General features: G+C 45.0%; 1 protein-coding gene and 2 pseudogenes across 1 annotated transcript; all 3 read right to left on the bottom strand.

The window, feature by feature from the left end:
* Positions 1 to 9,596: 9,596 nt before the first annotated feature.
* On the bottom strand, positions 9,597 to 10,275 carry LOC112427675 (annexin-2 receptor-like; annotated as a pseudogene).
* On the bottom strand, positions 10,232 to 15,550 carry LOC139363887 (uncharacterized). Its single transcript, XM_071098969.1, has 2 exons — positions 13,995 to 15,550; positions 10,232 to 10,351 (listed from the first exon to the last, which is right to left on the bottom strand). The coding sequence occupies exon 1, from the start codon at positions 14,793 to 14,795 to the stop codon at positions 14,046 to 14,048; it is 750 nt and encodes a 249-aa protein (XP_070955070.1). The 5' UTR covers positions 14,796 to 15,550; the 3' UTR covers positions 10,232 to 10,351; positions 13,995 to 14,045.
* Positions 15,551 to 15,664: 114 nt separating this feature from the next.
* LOC105487467 (mitochondrial fission factor pseudogene) lies at positions 15,665 to 16,317 on the bottom strand (annotated as a pseudogene).
* Positions 16,318 to 18,003: the final 1,686 nt, after the last annotated feature.

Below are 18,003 nucleotides of genomic sequence, written 5' to 3'. Positions count from 1 at the left end.
GAGTATAAAAACGAGATGTTGACTTCCGAGTCCCAGATACCCGGTGTCAGCTGCTGAAAGAAGACCGCAATGGAGTTGCTATCTCCCCTCCGAGTTTGGTAGGCCCGTGATTCCGCAAAGAAGGCGGCGGGGCCAGATACCTCCAGCCCCCAGCTCAGTACATTGGGTGTCCTGGATGCTCCCTTCCTGTCCTTACCATTGCGAGCCCTCCTGGGACGGCCTAGAGTTCCACTGGGACCTACTTTCGCTTCCCGCGTGCTTCTTCGCTGAAACTGCCGGCGAAAAGGTGTCTTTCCAAGCCTCAGAGCACCTTGAGACGTGCAGAGCACCTTGAGACCCTGAGGCGCAGGATCGTCTGCTCTGGATTCCGCGCCCGAATCCCAGGAGGAGCCATAGGAGCCCTCAGGAGAGCAAGAGGCTGCACAGGGTCCCAACGGACTCCCGCCCCCGCAGTCTCCCTAGCAACTCGGCCCTCGCTCAGAGGACATACGACTGGAGCCGGAGACGTCCGTCCGAGGAGACCTTTCAGAGTGTCAGCCTATTAGTGTTCCCCGAAGCCACCAACCAAAGTTCCAAGAATGCTGGCTACAGATTGCATGTGCTGGGGGCAGACGCCCTAAGACTGGGTACACCACCTGCTTTTGGAGTCCTGAGCCCTGAGACTTCCTCTGAGACCTCCCATTGGATGATCCTCTTGTTAAAAAAAAAAAAAAAAAAAAGTTACAGTAACACCTGAGTTCTCTCAAATGCGAAGGAAGAAGTTTTGCCTTGAGATCACTTTGTGCCTTTTTCTTTCCCCTTCTCAATAAAATTGTACACAAATGTGAAAAATCTGTTACCTGGGTTCCTGCTGATGATGTTGAGTAAGGATGAGACTCAGGGGTGGGGTGTCTGGTTGCTGGTGCCAGGACTGGCAGGAAACCTTGGGTCACCTAGATTTGCTGGTTGCAGAGCAAAATAAAATTTAAAAAGTGGTGCGTTTTATGCAGAGATTGGAGGGGAGGATCGGCCAGGGGTTGTGCACAGCAGGTGACTCACAGGCTGGGCCTACAGGAAACCGAGTGACCAGGCAGCAGACCTAAGAGCTTACTGCAGGAAATTCTCCTGTTCCAAAACCCTGAAACTTTTTCCTTCTGAGGCTTTGCGCCCTTCTATCTTGAGACCTTGCTAAACTCATGAGTTCTGGAAGTTTGCTTTCAGACTTCATTTTTTTTTTTTTTTTTTTTGAGACAGAGTCTCCTTCCCCACCACGCTGAAGTACAGTGGCGCGATCAAGGCTCACTGCAACCTCCGCCTCCCAGGTTCAAGCGATTGTCCTGCATCAGTCTCCCGAGTAGCTGGGACTATAGGCGCGTGCCAGCGCACCCACCTAATTTTTTTTTTTCTTTTTTAGTAAAGACAGGGTTTCACCATGTTGGCCAGGATGATCTTGATCTCCTGACCTCATGACCCCCTTGCCTCTGCCTCCCAAAGTGCTGGGATTACAGGCATGAGCCTCCGCACCCTGCCTGCTTTTAGACTCTTAGATTTTCTACATAGGCTCATGTTCTGTAAGTATGGACAGTTTCATTTTTTCGCTTCCAATGTATATGCTTTTTAACTCCTTTTCTCACCTTATTTCACTGGCAAACAATTCCAGTACCTTGTTGAATAGAAATGGTTCCAGCGAATGTCTTGGTCTTGTTCCTGATTTCATGGGAAAAGCATCGAGTCTGTCACTATTACACACAATATTAGCTACAGGTTTTTGTAGATGTTCTTTGTACGGGTGAGGAAATTTCCTCTATTCCCACATTGCTGAGAGTTGGTTTTTAAATTTTAAATCATGAATGGGTATAGATTTTCTTAAATGCTTTTTGTGGTTGAGGCTGCAGTGAACTATGCATGTGCCACTGCACTCCAGCATGGGTGACAGAGTGAGACCTTCCCTCAAAAAACAAAAAAGCCAAAAATACTGAGGAGTGGCCCTTTAGCAGTTTCTTGCTTTCTCTAACTCCACTCATTCTCTTGCCTCTCCTGAGATAGAAATGGTAATGCTTTCTTCTAGGGCCAGGTCTGGAGTGCTCCCTACCTTTTGTTTCCTCTAACCTGTGCATACATGCGCATTGTAAGTAGTCAGTTACTGTATTAAACTCTTCGCAGCTACCCCTTTAGAGTGCGCATTTGTTTTATGCAGCAATGTTAATGATACAGGTTCCACTGGCAAGTATAAAATTACTCCAAAATATTTAGGAAAGCAAGATATTTAATTCTGGGGCATTTCAGAGTTTGGACAAAGAAAGATGATAGAGCATTGGAGTAAACAGATGGGGTGTCTGCCGAAGCAAAAGAAAAAGACAGTGACATAACATGGAAGCTGAAGAAATACATTTGTTATACAAAGTGCTGATGAGAGGTTGAAGATTGTGGAAATAGGAAAATGAAATGGTGGAATATACGTTTCATTGTGCAGGATTCACTGGGGTTGCTTGCGGGAAACTAGGAGGACAGAAACATTTCCAAACAAGGAAAGAAGCATAGGCAGCAAGCTAGGACGTGCCTGAGCATGCCTGGACATGTCTGGGCATGTCCAGACAGATCAGAGAACAAATGGGTTAGGCCTTCTGAAAACTGGAGATACAGAATATACAGTTCTTATGCTACATTTTAACTTTTTATTTAACAATAATTTAAAATATACAAGAAAAATGCAAGAATGAACCACAGAAATCCAGCATACTTTTGTCTATAGTCCCCAACTTTTAATAATATACCACATTTGGCTCTTCTCTCTCTAAAGAATTTGCAAAAAGATTATACAACCTATGGCCAGTGTACTTTAATATTTAGTGTGTATTTCCTAGGAACAGGGATATTTTCTTACATAAGTACAGTACAGTTATCAAATTTAGGGAATTTAACCCTACTGTAATGCATGTATATAATATAAAGACCATACTCCAGTTTTGCCAATCTTCCTAATAATGCCCTTTACAGCACATATACTCCTATAGTACATGTTCTAGTCCAGATTCAAGTATCACCTTTTGTTTTTATTTTCCTTTAATACGGAACAGTTCCTTAACTCTTTCATGCCTTAACATTTTGAAGAAAACTGGCCAATTATTTCACTGAATAGTCCTCAGGTTGGGTTTTTTCTAATTTACCCTCTTGTTCAGACTCAGATTATGCATCACCTATTGTGGAATGCCACAGAAGTCATGTTATGCAACTACAAGGCATCACATTTAAAAGTATGCCATATCTTGCTGCTCATTGGTGATGTTTGATCACCCTAGAAAGATATTTGGTATCTCCACTAAAAAGCTACTATTTCCTCCCTCAACTTAGAAGCAATCTGTTGGAAATGAAAACTTGGAGTCACAAAGAAAACGAGCACTTGAAAAGATTGATCAGTAACGTGAATTTACTTCTGTAGAAGGGTGCTGCCTGTAAGCTTGATCGCCATGAGAGCACCCTGAACAAAGGAAAGCAGGGGTTCTTATCCCTGACACATTGGGTCCCTACTGCTGTGTCCTATCTCCATTGGCTGCAGCTGGACTGCATCATCTAGACTGATGTCAATTGGCTAAAAACTTAAACTTTCCTAAATAGGTAAAGGTGCAATCGGCAACAAAGAAAGGGAGGGGGTTGCTTGCGGGAAACTAGGAGGACAGTAACATTTCCAAATAAGGAAAGAAGCATAGGCAGCAAGCTTGGACGTGCCTGGACATGTCTGGGCATGTCCAGCCAGATCAGGGAACAAATGGGTTAGGCCTTCAATTAATATTACAAGGACATAGGATATGCTTATTCTTTTACTGTATTTAACAACCACCCAGGGGACAACAAAGAGTGATTAGTAGAGTAAAAGATTTGTCACTATGAAACATAAAGGAAACCTGAAAGAAGCTTTTAAGAGGAACTATCCTTCTTAAAACTTATTATTCTTAACACGAAGGTAAAGTTTGAAGAGGAACTTTTATTCTTAAAAATTTTCCCCTCTTGATTTTACATTCTTCCTCTTCAAATCTTTTTAAAATGTCTTGACTCAATTGCTCTTCTTGGTCAGTTAGAAGGAGCAACTTATCCGAATAAGGAGGAGGAAAGTTGAAAAGGATTTTGGTAAGAGCTTTTTCTAAAAGCTTTTGCAGTAATCCATGAATACAAGGTATGATACGACATCCTACAAGGATAAGCACACTTACTATAAGGGCAGGTGAGGTGAAGACTGAGGACATGAGTCCCTTCCATTTGCCAAACTATCTCTTCATTAAGTTAGTGAAAGGATCATTTATCCCAGAATTTTTAGTTAGTTCACTTGATAAAGCAGTAAGACCTTGTAGTGTTTTTGTTATAGTTCCATCAGGGGCAGTATTATTGTAGATAAAGGTACAACATGGGGTTCCAATCATAATACAAACTCCACCCTTTTCTGCTAGTATCATGTCTAATGCTATTCTATTTTCCCAAGCCATTTGACTGGCGGGTCCTAATTGCCCAGCTATTCCTTTAATAGCATCTCTTATATAATTAACAAACTGTTGCTGGTTGTAGGAAATATAATTTATCCAGTCTACATTTTTACTGATAGTCACCCACCCAAATAATGACTCAAATCCTGCGGTTATTTGATTTTGGGCTTTAAATTCATCTGGTACTCCTTGTGGGACTCCAATCGCATCTATATAAACATTAGGGTCAAAGGACTTACAAGGGACATTTCTTGTGCTCCAGTGTTTGGTTGTTATTTCCTACGGTGTATGAAATGTCAGGGTGAAAGGGACAGTCAATTGAATTAGAGCACAAGTACCACTCCAGTTACTTGACAGAGTGTCCAATAAAGGTCCACCACAATACCACCATACATCTGCTCGAGGATGGATCGGGGCGGATTGATGGGTTAGCTCTTGGAAGTGCCTGAGCTCACTGCATCCTGTTAGGTTTCCAAGGAACACCAAGTTTTCCCCCTGTCGTGAGAGACAGGAGGCAAAATTGGCCCTGGAAGATGAAGGCTGGATGGCCCTCAGGGGCTGACCTGCAGGGTGCTGGACCTCAGGGAATAGCAGAGAGAGTGTTTGGCATGATGTATTACCCCAGGCCGTGGGGTCTTGGAAGAGAGCCACCATGCAGTCCATGTCTGGTCAATTAGAAGACCATCCAAGTGGAAAGGGGACAGTTTGGGCCTCTGGTCTACCATGCACACAAGCGTAACAATAGCTTTTATTTAGAACGTGGATGGAATACTTAATCCATTCCAACCAGGCATTTGCATCTTGGTACCCTGTCTCAATTGCTAAAGTTTGCCTTAGGTCTTTTACTTCTACTACACTACTTTGGTTTTGTCATTGGGTATGAGATGGGTGATTGTTTTAGGAGGATGGGATAGAGAGGTTGAAGCAGCAACAAAGTGTATTTCAAAAAATCCTCTAGGATCTGTTCCTGAGATGTTGGCTCCCGTACCATAAATATGACTTAATGATGGGGAAGAGTTTGGGGATGTTGCAATAGTGATAGTAAGCTGTACAGGATTACACTAGTTATGTTGACAATTAGTAGGAGCAGCCTCTTTGGTAAAATGGATATATGGTTTTAAGAACTGACAAAGACTTGTGGGAGCAGTTCAGACTAGACCTTTGGTGTTCCATAGGACATTAGATCAAGAATAGCAGATGGACTCTGTTTTAGGGGGACAAGAGTCCCATTCCCACCAGTTAATACAACTACTATTCTTGGGATTATTATCTATGTAGGAATTTACTATATCTTTCCAATCTGAGGAAGTCCAAGAGGGGCAGAGATATTTCTCTGAAGCAGTAACTGTCTTTGGTTTTGTAAATATCCACAGGATATGACTAAACAAGCATCAAAGGTAATAATCTGGGGTGGACTTGATCTAGTTACCTTAATTATAAGATGGGGAGCAGTTAAGGAAAAGAAAAGAAGAGATAGGTAGATTAAGCTTTTTTCTTTAACATTACTTTGGTGGGAGTTGACCCTGGGACAACCATCCATGGCTTTGGACAAGGTAATTGCTTTTTAACTGGAGTATAATGAGTCCACCCTTTCTCAGTGGCTCGGACTGCTGTCTTAGTTGTTATGAGCATCACATAGGGTCCTTCCCAGGTAGGCTCGAGTTTTCCCTCTTTCCAGCCTTTGATCAGAAGGTGATCTGTGGGTTGGTGTTGGTGGACTGGAAATTGGAGGGGTGGAGTCTGTGCTAGAAAGCCTTGAGTCCTGAGGGTAGAAAGGGTGGAAGAAAGACCAAATAAATGATTTCTAAGGAACTGATCTTTTGTTTCAAATGTGGGAAGGTCAGTAGTAGTGTTTAGGTAAGGCAACCCATAAAGCATTTCATAGGGAGACAGGCCCAGATCTTTCTAAGGGGCAGTTTGGATCCTCAATAAAGCAATGGAAAGGCATTTTGTCCATGACAACCGAGTTTCTAATATTAATTTGGTTAGATGATTCTTTAGAGTTTGATTCATTCTTTCTACTCTTCCTGAGGAGGGAGGGTGCAAAGGAGTATGATATTCCCATTTTATCCCTAGTGCTTGGGTTAGTCCTTTAATAATGTGTGCAGTGAAATGGGTTCCATGATCCAAATCAATGTTCTCTGTTAGTCCAAACCTGGGTATGATGTTCCAATAGAGCTTTGACTACATTACTGGCTGTTGCACTTGGGAAAGGAATGGCTTCTACCCAGTGGGTAAGATGATCTACTATTACTAGTAAATATTTAAGGCGGCCTATTGGGGGCATTTCAGTATAGACCACTTGAACACTTTGAAATGGGCTGCTACAGAGAAATATCCAGCTAGGCCCCTCCACTTAAATCCACCAGCTCCGCTCTAGTAGAAACTGCGACCGAGAAAACACCGACCTGCTGCACCTCTCAAAACTGTGTCTGGAAACTCCTAACCTAACGGTGCTGGGTGTAATGTTGCTACCACGGAGTCAACAGCCGTGCAGGAACCTAGAAACAACTGGCTGTCACAAAGGACTGTGTGACAGAGAGCAATAGCCGGTTCCAGACACAGCCGGTTTTAGAGAAATGAATGGCATTGTCCTCAAGAAAACACTGGCTCTATGAAAATGTTTGTGACGGAAATACCACCACAAACGCCAGCACACGGAAACCCGATACTGAGAACCAAGGGGGTCTGCCAAGAGCGGCGCCTCCAAGGAGTAACTGCCAGCCGGCAAAGTGCGAATGAGAAACCGGCCACTCCATGCAACGACCCGTACTGCCACGGAAAAAGCATCTGACGTCGCTGAGAAGCAGTGAAGCCAGAAGTGGCCACTTTTGAAGAAAAAGGAATGCCACTGACAAACACCCAATTCCCAGAAATAATCGGTATTTGTTCCAAAACACAGCCGAATAAACCGGGAACCTGCAGAGTGGTTGCACCTATTTCAGACGCAACTGAGGAAACGGGGTCACCCAGAGCCTCAACTTCCTGGGCTCTCGCAAGCCTTTGTAGAAGCAACAGGCAGTGCTGCCAATGAGGAGCATCTGGCGGCAAAACTAGTGGTAATGCCACTGACAAAAGGCCTGTTAGGCAAAAATAGTAATTTTTAGTTTCCAGGGATCATGGGTCAACACAGAGCAGACAGCATAAAGCTGAGGGCTGACAAAAGAAAAATTAGCAACAATTGTTTTTTAAAAGGGCAAGTTACCTGAAAATATAACACAATAGAAATACATTTGGAAAAATTCATTGAATGAAAATCAAAGCTAAGCAAAACATAAAAAACTGACTCTGCAAAGAAGAAAATGCAAACACTTCTAAACAGTATGGTTTCACAGCTGTAATATCGCTGTCATGCCTATATCAATATCTGCTTGATCTAAACCTGGACTTCTAACGGATTGCAGGCACTGCTAAACCAACACTTGCTACTCCTAAAAGATCTTCTTCACTGACATGCCCCGACATCCAGTTTAAAACTCATAGGCATAACTAAAGCAGGATAAGAAATTATGAAACCTAAACTAAGAAGTCACAGGCATGGTTATGCTAGTATTGGTTTGGACTAAATCTGGACTTGCAAGAGCTAAGAAATTGCATTCCCGCGGGCACTTAGAATCCAAAAATGAACTTGTTACTCTGTAAGAAATCCCTATCCCAGGACTCGCCCAGAATAGGATATTTTAAAAGCAGGATTAAGCACCTTTATCACAGGCAAAATAAACTGATACTTGTTCCACTTAAATTCAGACTCGCTGTGCAGAGAAATCACAATCAGGGCTATATTCTGATGCGTAGGAGGTTTAAAAATCCCATCAAGGCAGACAAAGCAGGCAGGGCCAACCCAGACCTCCTCAGCCTACTGAAATTGCTAAAGCAAGTTGTGGTATGATTAAATAATTGGCAGTTTTCTTATAAACCACACCATTTATTCCAAAGAAAAAGAAACAGTAAGTGCTGCTATACTTAAGACCCATGAATAAGTAGTCTTATTTATTTATTTATTTGTTTATTTAGAGACAGGGTCTCGCTCTGTTGGATTGCAGTGTCGGAAACTCGACTCACTGCAGCCTAGACCTCCTGAGCTCAAGTGGTCCTCCCATCTCAGTCTCCTGAGTACCTGAGACTACAGGTGCATGCCACCATGCCCGGCTAATCTTTGTATTTTTTGTAGCAACGAATCTCACCATATCGCCCAGGCTAGTCTCAAACTCCCGTGCTCAAGCAATCCGCATGCTTCAGCAGCACAAATTGCTGGGATTACAGGTATGAGCCACGCCGCACGGTCTGAAAAAATAATCTTAAGAAGTGGTCATCGGTGTGGTTGTATTAATATAAGTAATTGCCTGGTCCTTCCATGAGAAATAGCAAAGACTGATGAACCCCTCAATCTTTTTTTTTTTTTTTTTTTTTTTTTGAGACAGAATCTTGCTCTGTCACCCAAGCTGGAGTGCAGTGGTGCGATCTCGGCTCACTGTTAGTTCCTCCCGTGTTCATGCCATTCTCCTGGCTCAGCCTCCCAAGTAGCTGGGACTACAGGCGCCCACCACCACCCCCGGCTAATTGTGTGTGTGTGTGTGTGTATATTTTTTAGTAGAGACAGGGTTGCACCGTGTTAGCCAGGATGATCTTGATCTCCTGACCTCGTGATTCGTCCGCCTCGGCCTCCCAAAGTGCTGGGATTACAGGTATGAGCCACCATGCCCGGCCAAACCCCTCAATCTTATGACTGCGAATAAAATACCTCAGTGTGAAACACAATGAATTGCTATACTGTAAAAACAAAGGCAGCTGTTAAAACAAAAATAAAATTAGTAATTAAAAAGACATTCTAATAACCCAAAGATGTGAAATAAAATTAAATGAAAACAAACATGATATACTTAAAAAGCAATAACTTGAAAAATAGTACAAATATAATTAAAAATAAAATGGAAAACAAAGTTTAAATATGCCAACACTCTGAATAATTCTAAAATCATAAAATAGATTTCTCAGAGTTGAAACGGATAGAAATAAAATTGTTAAATGAAACATATAATGAAATAAACATAAATGTTTAAAATAAACAGAAACTGCAGTAAGCGACCGGACACCATGGAGAAACGTCAGGAAACAGAAAATTTTAAAATTGACCATGAGCACTGAAAGCACATCCAAATGTATTTTTACTTTCTAAATAAAGACATTTTGTAACTGAGAATCTTTTCAAGGAGGAGAATCCAAAATGGCTCCTGCTGCTATCTTAAGCTTCTTGGCTCCAAAGGTCCCTGGGCAGCACCCCCAGCGTACAGAGAATGGGCACAACCAAGGTGACGAATCCACTCCAGGCAGCCTGAGAAACCCGGGTGGTGGCACCACCACTTCAAGACAGGTGGATGGCGGCACCCTGAAAGGCGCCCGCCTTCAGAGGCCTGGGTTTCATGCTATTTGTCCCTGGAGTGGGGAGGACTGCGCCAGGGAAGCTGCTGGAGCGTGAATCTGTGGGCTTCCTCTGAGCTGTCCACCTCTTCTACAGGTGCCTCTTACAGCTTCTGTGTCCAGGGCCAACTGAACTCGTGGGCTCCACTGTACTTGGTTCTAAGATGCCCTGAACTCTTGGAAAGAGTCCGTTTTGCGGGTAGACTCCGGGTAGCCGCCAGCAAGGACTGGAAAGCAGTCCCAAATCACAGCTGTCCAATGAGTACTCTCCTGCTACTGGATACATAGAAAGAGGCCAGGGACCACAATCTTTTGAATTCACAATAGGCGGAGGCTGGGGCTCTGGCGCCACCTCTGCGGAATCTGAAACATGCTTCACACAGCCAAGAAAATGTTGCTCCATTGCTTAAGCCTCAGACCAGGAGGAAACAAATGTTTGCTCTGATCGAGGAGGGACAGCCTTCAGCACTACCATTACTCTGTGAGGGAAAAAAAGAGATCAGACTGTTACTGTATCCATGTAGAAAGAAGTAGACATAGGAGACTCCATTTTGTTCTGTACTAAGAGAAATTCTTCTGCCTTGAGATCCTGTTAATCTGTAACACTAGCCCCAACCCTGTGCTTGCAGAGACATGTGCTGTGTTGACTCAAGGTTTAATGGATTTAGGGTTGTGCAGGATGTGCTTTGTTTAAAAAAAAAAAAAAAAGTGCTTGAAGGCAGTATGCTTGGTAAAAGTCATCACCATTCTCTAACCTTGAGTACCCAGGGACACAAAACACTGCAGAAGGCCGCAGGGACCTCTTCCTAGGAAAGCCAGGTATTGTCCAAGGTTTCTCCCCATGTGATAGCCTGAAATATGGCCTCGTGGGAAGGGAAAGACCTGACCGTCAGTCCAACACCCATAAAGGGTCTGTGCTGAGGAGGATTAGTAAAAGAGGAAGGCCTCTTTGCAGTTGAGATAAGAGGAAGGCATCTGTCTCCAGCTCATCCCTGGGAATGGAATGTCTTGGTGTAAAACCCAGTCTTAGGTTCTATTTACTGAGATAGGAGAAAACTGCCTTATGGCTGGAGGTGAGACATGCTGGTGGCAATACTGCTCCTTAATGCACCGAGATGTTTGTGTAAAGTCAAACATAAATCTGGCCTACGTGCACATTAAGGCACAGCACCTTTCCTTAAACTTATTTATGACACAGAGATCTTTACTCACATGTTTTCCTGCTGACTCTCCACCATTACCCTATAGTCCTGCCACATCCCCCTCTCTGAGATGGTAGAGATAGTGATCAAAAAATACCGAGGGACATCCCCCTCTCTGAGATGGTAGAGATAGTGATCAAAAAATACCGAGGGAACTCAGAGACCAGTGCTGGCGCTGGTCCTCCCTATGCTGAGCTCTGGTCCCCTGGGCCCACTTTTGTTTCTCTATACTTTGTCTCTGTGTCTTCTTTCTTTTCTCAGTCTCTCATCCCAAATGATGAGAAACACCCACAGGTTGTGGAGGGGCTGGTCACCCCTTCACTCTGGGTATTTATGCTTTCCAGAGCCCGTGGGCAGAGGCCAGCCAGATATTAAGAAACTCAATAGGCTGGGTGCGGTGGCTGACGCCTGTAATCCCAGCACTTTGGGAGGCCGAGGTCAGGAGTTCGAGACCAGTTTGACCAACATGGTGAAACCCCGTCTCTACTAAAAGTACAAAAATGAGCCAGGCATGGTGGCGCGGGCCTGTAATTCCAGCCACTCAGGAGTCTGAGGCAGGAGAATTGCTTGAACCTGTGAGGCGGAGATCACAGTAAGCCGAGAAGGAAGGAAGGAAGAAAGGAAGGAAGGAAGGAAAGGAGGGAGGGAGGGGAGGGGAAATAAAACAAATGTACGAAAATTAGTAGACACATGAAAAACGGTAACATGTTAGAGAGTACATAAAACCATAACTGTAATTCTGACGGAAAAACATAGCGAGAAAAGAAACCGAAATGAAACGGACACTAAGCAAACCTTAGACAGAAATAGTGCTACAGAACCCCGGGATTAAAGAGCGCTTCAGGGGACAAAAACAATAAGCACTGCTGCCACCAGAAAACTGTGCGCTAGGGCTCTTCCCTACTAATGACCTCCCTAACGAGAAACTGAACGTAGCAAGTGCCAGCACCCAGCGTATAGCGCTGGTGTTGCCAAACAAATACCCGTTTTTGCACCGCAAACGGTGCTGCTAGAGAGAATCTGCAGACTCTTAGAAAAAGGTGGTGCTTCTCCACCCGAACATCCTGCCTGGAGGAATGAACCGACTCAGTTGAAATGTTTTTTGACATCTTAATATGTTTTAATCCGTTTAATGTATTTTAACCCATTTTAATGTGTTGTGACAGAAAAGGCTCCGGCTAATGGTACTACGGAATTACTAGCAGGTACAGAGGCTCGTGCAATCACCGTTCTGCGACATAAAAACAAGCTTCAGGAAGTTCCTACAAGATACTAGCGGTGCTAGAACCCAGAAAGTGACAGCACAAAGAACTTGCCGGTCCTGCGAAAGGAAAACGTCACTTTAGGCGCTAACAATGGTGCAGCAACTGAGAAAACGCCAAGTGAGCACTACTGGCAAAAGTGCTGATGCTAATCCGTCAGCTTCGCGTAAGAAGCACAGACACTAGACAGAACCCGGGACTTAACACCAGCGAGATTGAGATTGAGCTGGGCTCTCCAGCTACTGAAAGAATGGAAGTCGAGGAACACGAAGCTGAGACACTCTCAAAATTAAAAGAAAAAACCACATAACATTTAAATAAAAATCTAATTTTAGGCGTAGCTAAAATTTTAGGCGTAGCTAAAATAAAATGGTGGTTCACGCTTGTAATCCCAGCACTTTGGGAGGCCGGGGCAGGTGGATCACCTAAGGTCAGGAGTTTGAGACCAGCCTGGCCAATATGGAGAAGCCCCGTCTCTACTAAAAATATAAAAAGTCAGCCGGATGTGGTGGCGGGCACCTGTAGTCAACAGCTACTCGGGAGGCTGAGGCAGGAGAATCGCTTGAACCTGGGAGGTGGAGGTTGTGGTGAGACGAGATCGTGCCATTGCACCAGCCTGGGCAACAAGAGCGAAACTCTGTCAAAAAAAAAAAAAAAAGAAAGAAAGAAAGAAAGAAAGAAAGAAAGAAAGAAAGAAAGAAAGAAAGAAAGAAAGAAAAGAAAAGAGAACAGAAAGAAAGAATTTTAAAATCATTAAAGTATAAAGTGCAAGTAAAAATGAAAAAGCAAACACACTGGTAACATCGTTCTCAGAGCAAAAGACACAAAAAAGCAAAAATTACAAAGAATCAACCTTACAAAGAAATTACTAACCTTGCGAAATGATGCAGTCCTACAATTAGGATATCTATGTCAGAGCTGAACCCGTACGTATTACACCTAAGTCTAAATTTCCTTCAACAAAAACAAAAACAAACCAGTCGTGGTTAAACCTGTTTAACTACTAGTGAAAAATCGCAGGAGCTGGTATATCCCTACTTGGTCCACAAGAGAAAAAGTCGAGTTGAACGAGATTTGCTACTGTCAAACAGAGCTTGGTAAAACGGAGAAATCGCATTGGCCGGCATTTCCTGACTTCCAGGGGAGTTTTAAAAACACAGGAATAGCTAAGGCGGGACCTGCTATTGCGAAACCAAACATGATATAAGAGCTCCCCGGCATTGTTAAACTGGTCATCACTAAACCTAAAAAAAATCGCAATTGCTGTTACACAGATTTCTACAGGAGTTAAACATCCCCTGCGCAGCTAAAGCAGGGCTTACTAGTACGAAACCGTAACTTGCTAGGACCAAGAAACTTGAGGCAGGGCTAACTCCGGGATTGTTTGATGAGAAATCCGAGCCTACAGGAAACCCGAAGCTGCTGGGGAAAAAAATAAAGGGGGGGGGGGTCATAGGGTAACTCTGCCTTTCTAGGACGAAACAGTGACTTCCTACGACCTAGAAATCGCAGCCAGGGCTAGACCAGTGTTTGTCCTAAGTCGGGACTTCCTTGGGCTGAGAAATCACATTTTGGCTATTCATCGACTTTGAACAGAGGCAGAAACGGCAGGCACCGCGAAATCGAAACTTGCTAAAACCAAGAAGCCAACGACTCACTAAACCGCAGGGTCCTGCGACAGAGGCGCGAGCGGACTTCTAGAGGCCGAGTCAGAGCCGGTGCAGCGGCGCTGGAGGCGCTGGGAAGAGACCGCGCCCGCGCAGCTCCCCTGCCACCGTCTCTGAGAAGCGGCGGGCTCCCCCCAGCCAGCGCCGCCTCCTCCGGGAACACCAGACTCGATGCAACTGGAGCAGCTGCGACGCGGCATCCCTCAGATTGGCTACCTGATTGCTGCCGCCATCGAGGAAATGAAGGCTCCCACCAACGAGCTGTGCCGCGACCAGGAGACCTCGGCTTGGTGAGATGGCAGTACTGGGAGCCTGTGAGTGCCGGCAGCCGACTGGGTTGTCAAGGACAACATTCGTTTTGATGAAACCAATGGTGCTGTCACCAAGAAACCATCGACTCAGAAAAAAAGAGAGGTTCGGCCACCAAGAAACTCCGTACAACAAGTGCTGTGACAGAAAAACCTCCGGCTCGGCACCGCTGGCGAAACAGTCAATGGGAACACTGGGTCCTGCGACCGTGAAGCCTGCACTAGAGGGCCTCGGATGGAGAAAGCGACGCACAGAGACCAGGAAACTGTGCACAGCACAACTAGCAGTAGACACAAGGGGAAAAGTGTCTGGTTGGCTCTCTGGGAGAAAGTGCGGATAAGAAACGGAGACTTGTTGCAGGGACCAGCGCAGCCACTGAAGGAGGTTACCCATATGGCGATGGTGCCAGCGAAACACACACTGCGGTTTGGACGACACCCATGGGGATGGCACAGAGAAACATGCGCTGTCACTAAAGTACATCCAGCTCCACGCAACCAGTGGTTCGACGATTGAGAAAGCGCCAGTTGGGCTCTACTAGAAACTTCTGAAAACAGTCCTCCCACAGCAGCTATCAGACCCACCACAGACAAACGCTTTTAGGAAGCACCCAACGGTGCTGAGACAGGCCTGGGCCGGCACAAAGCGCAGAGCGGTGCGGGTACCGAGAAACACCAGACTCGGTGAAATTAACCTAGCCGCCACTGTATCCACTGGCTTCGCAGGTTGCTACCGGCGAAGGTGCTGTGGGGAAACTGCAGACTCAATTCACCGATTTATGCTACGTGGCGCAGGCGGGGGAGGTTGTGGGGGGAAACACCAGCGAAGTTGTGAAACCAGCTGCCTTGGGACCCAACAAGCACCTGCCCGCAGCAAATGCCTGTGCTGTTGCAAAAGACAACTTTTGGCGCAAATAATGTTGCCGCCAGAGAGCATCCGGTAACTCTGACAGAGGAGTGGCGATGGCATTGAGAAACCGCTGGAGCCAGGAAAGGAGCGGTACAGTCACCGACCGACTGCGCGATCAGTGCCACCAAAGTACTGCCAGCTCTACCCACTCTCGATTCTCATGTCTGTCCCCTAAAGCTTAGGAAAGTCTGGTTTCGGTTTTGTTTTGTTTTGTTTTTCTTTCTTTTTTAGATAGTGTCATGCTGTTATTTTCTTGTGGCCTTGGGTAAATTCTGGAGACCAGGATTAAACCCAAGATATATTTCCATCGTTAGAATAAAGATTTAGAGTTACCATCTTGAATGTAATATCACTGTTTTATTTCTTTCATATTGTTTTTGAAGTTTGCACATCTTTTATATTTCCAGCTGCTGAGACAATACTTTTGAAAGCTGATGTTACCTCTAGCGGCGAAACAAGAGCCAGCTATTAAGCAGCCAGAGAGCTACAGTAATTGAATGCGTGACCATTTCTCTTTTAGCACGTTCTCTGTTTTCCTCTTCCAGAAGTTGTAAACGTCTATTTAGTTTGATTATCTGTCGTTTTGGTGAAGCTGCATTTACAACAGTTAGGTCATCTGACGTTACTTCAATTGTTGTATCTATATTTGAAATGCCATACAGAGAATCATCTCTGACCAGCTATCCATTTTGGCGAACAGCATTTTCACTCATAGACCGCTCTCTTTTTAGTTTGCCAACTGCACGGATTTCTTCATTTTGAGGGGTTTTGCAGGTCTTTCTAAATCCAGAAAATCTAGTGGTCTTTCACTTAGTGTAAGTACATGAGGTGGTGTTTTTAGTGTCAGGGATTTAAAGGGAGTTGACTGAATAAGGTCAAAATCTGCTAGTCTTGAAAATGATACATATTCATTATTTTCTGCGACAACAATCCACTCCAGGACCTGCATTATCACACTAGCGTTTGGAACTCCTTGGAATCCTTGTTCCAGGTAGGCGTTTGGCGATGCTACTTTTAACTTTTCTGGGACCTTCATTCGCTGACTAATGCCTTCAGTATATTGCATTTTGTACTGAATTCGACTAATTTCTGCCATCTCAGCAGCAGTGAGAGAAGGAAGTGCTGACCCATTCACCAAATATGTACCAACTACCGCTTGCTGTTAGGCACTATCTGCTTCTGTGCTTCATGTTAAATCCTTAAACTTGCTTCAATGTGCACGTGCTGGATTGAGAGCCACTTTTGTCCCCCTGGGCCCACAGGAGGGTCCTGGCGAGGACCGCCGCCTTCCGGCTCCTGGGGCACTCCAGTGGGCGCTCCCAGAGGCCGCTGGCCGAGAGCACCCCGGCGCCCAGGCACAGCACGGGCGGAGCGGTCCGCAGAGGGCCAGGGCAGATGAGCGAAAGCTCTTTCGTGGTTTTTAGGAACAGAAACAACACACTCAGACATGAAAAACTGGCCTGGCTTAAAAGGGTTCCTGGCCTTACAGGTGAGTAAGAAATGCCACTTCCTGGCAGGCCTAGGAACATCAGGATATTTGGAGGCCTTTGACAAAAGGAGAATTCACCCAAATCTATAGGTATTGCAGGCAAAGTATGATAGCAAGATCTTGCCTTGGTTTCCTAGCCATGAGAGGGTTTTTAAAGTGTAATTTAAGATTCCTTATGATAAGGTCCAGAAACTTAAAGAGAGCCTATGTGGTAAACCACTATTCCAGCCGCACTTGTGTACATAATTAGGCCAAGTTTAATGACACTAACTTTATTTTGTAAATAAATTACTTGGCCAGGCGCGGTGGCTCACGCCTGCAATCCCAGCACTTTGGGAGGCCGAGGTGGAAGGATCACGTGAAGTCAGGAGTTTGAGACTAGCCTGGTCAACATAGTGAAACCCCATTTCTACTAAAAATACAAAAATTAGCCGGGCATGGTGGCGGGTGCCTGTAATCCCACCTACCCAGGGGAGAAATGCTTAAACCCGGGAGGCGGAGGTTGCAGTGAGCAGAGGTCACACCATTGCACTCCAGTCTGGGTGACAAGAGTGAAACTCCATCTCAAAAAAAAAAAAAAATTACTCTTATTAATACTTTGATGGTTGGGCACGGTGGCTCAGGCCCGTAATCCCAGCACTTTGGGAGGCCAAAGCGGGCAGATAACTTGAGATCAGGAGCTCAAGACCAGCCTGACCAATATGGTGAAACCCTGTCTCTACCAAAAATACAAAAATTAGCCAGGCATGGTGGCATGAGCCTGTAGTCCCAGCTACTTGGGAGGCTGAGGTAGGAGAATTGCTGGAACGTAGGAGGCAGAGAAGTTGCAGTGAGCTGAGATCGTGCCACTGCATTCCAGCCTGGGCAACAAAAGCAAAACTCCATCTCAACACAAAACAAAACAACAACAACAACAACAACAAAATACTTTGATGATGTTTGATAGAAATGGGGGTAATTAGAGAGAGAAAAATTTTAGAATAAAACCCTAGAGTGTACCTATTATTAGATTCTAGCCCATTGTTTTTGAGGTTCTGTCATTTACCTGAAATCGAGACTGGATCTTGATTTATTTGCTGCCTTTAAGATCTGGCTATGGGCTGGGCACCATGGCTAAGGCCTGTAATCCCAGCACTTAGGGAGGCCAAGGCTGGAGGATCATTTGAGCCCAGGAGTTCGAGACCAACCTGGGTAACGTGGCAAAACCCCATCTTTACAAAAAGTACATGGTGGCACATGCCTGTGGTCCAAGCCACTTGGAAAGCTGAGGTAGAAGGATTGCTTGAACCAGGG

This window comes from Macaca nemestrina, chromosome 6 (assembly GCF_043159975.1).
Source record: "Macaca nemestrina isolate mMacNem1 chromosome 6, mMacNem.hap1, whole genome shotgun sequence".
NCBI lineage: Eukaryota > Metazoa > Chordata > Mammalia > Primates > Cercopithecidae > Macaca > Macaca nemestrina.
The sequence above is the reverse complement of the archived record's forward strand: the minus strand, read 5'-3'. Positions and strand labels throughout refer to the sequence as shown.

Coding starts and splice junctions, on each gene's coding strand:
- LOC139363887 (XM_071098969.1), bottom strand. CDS start 14,795: ATGTACTTTAGTGACAGCGCATGTTTCTCTGTGCCATCCCCATGGGTG.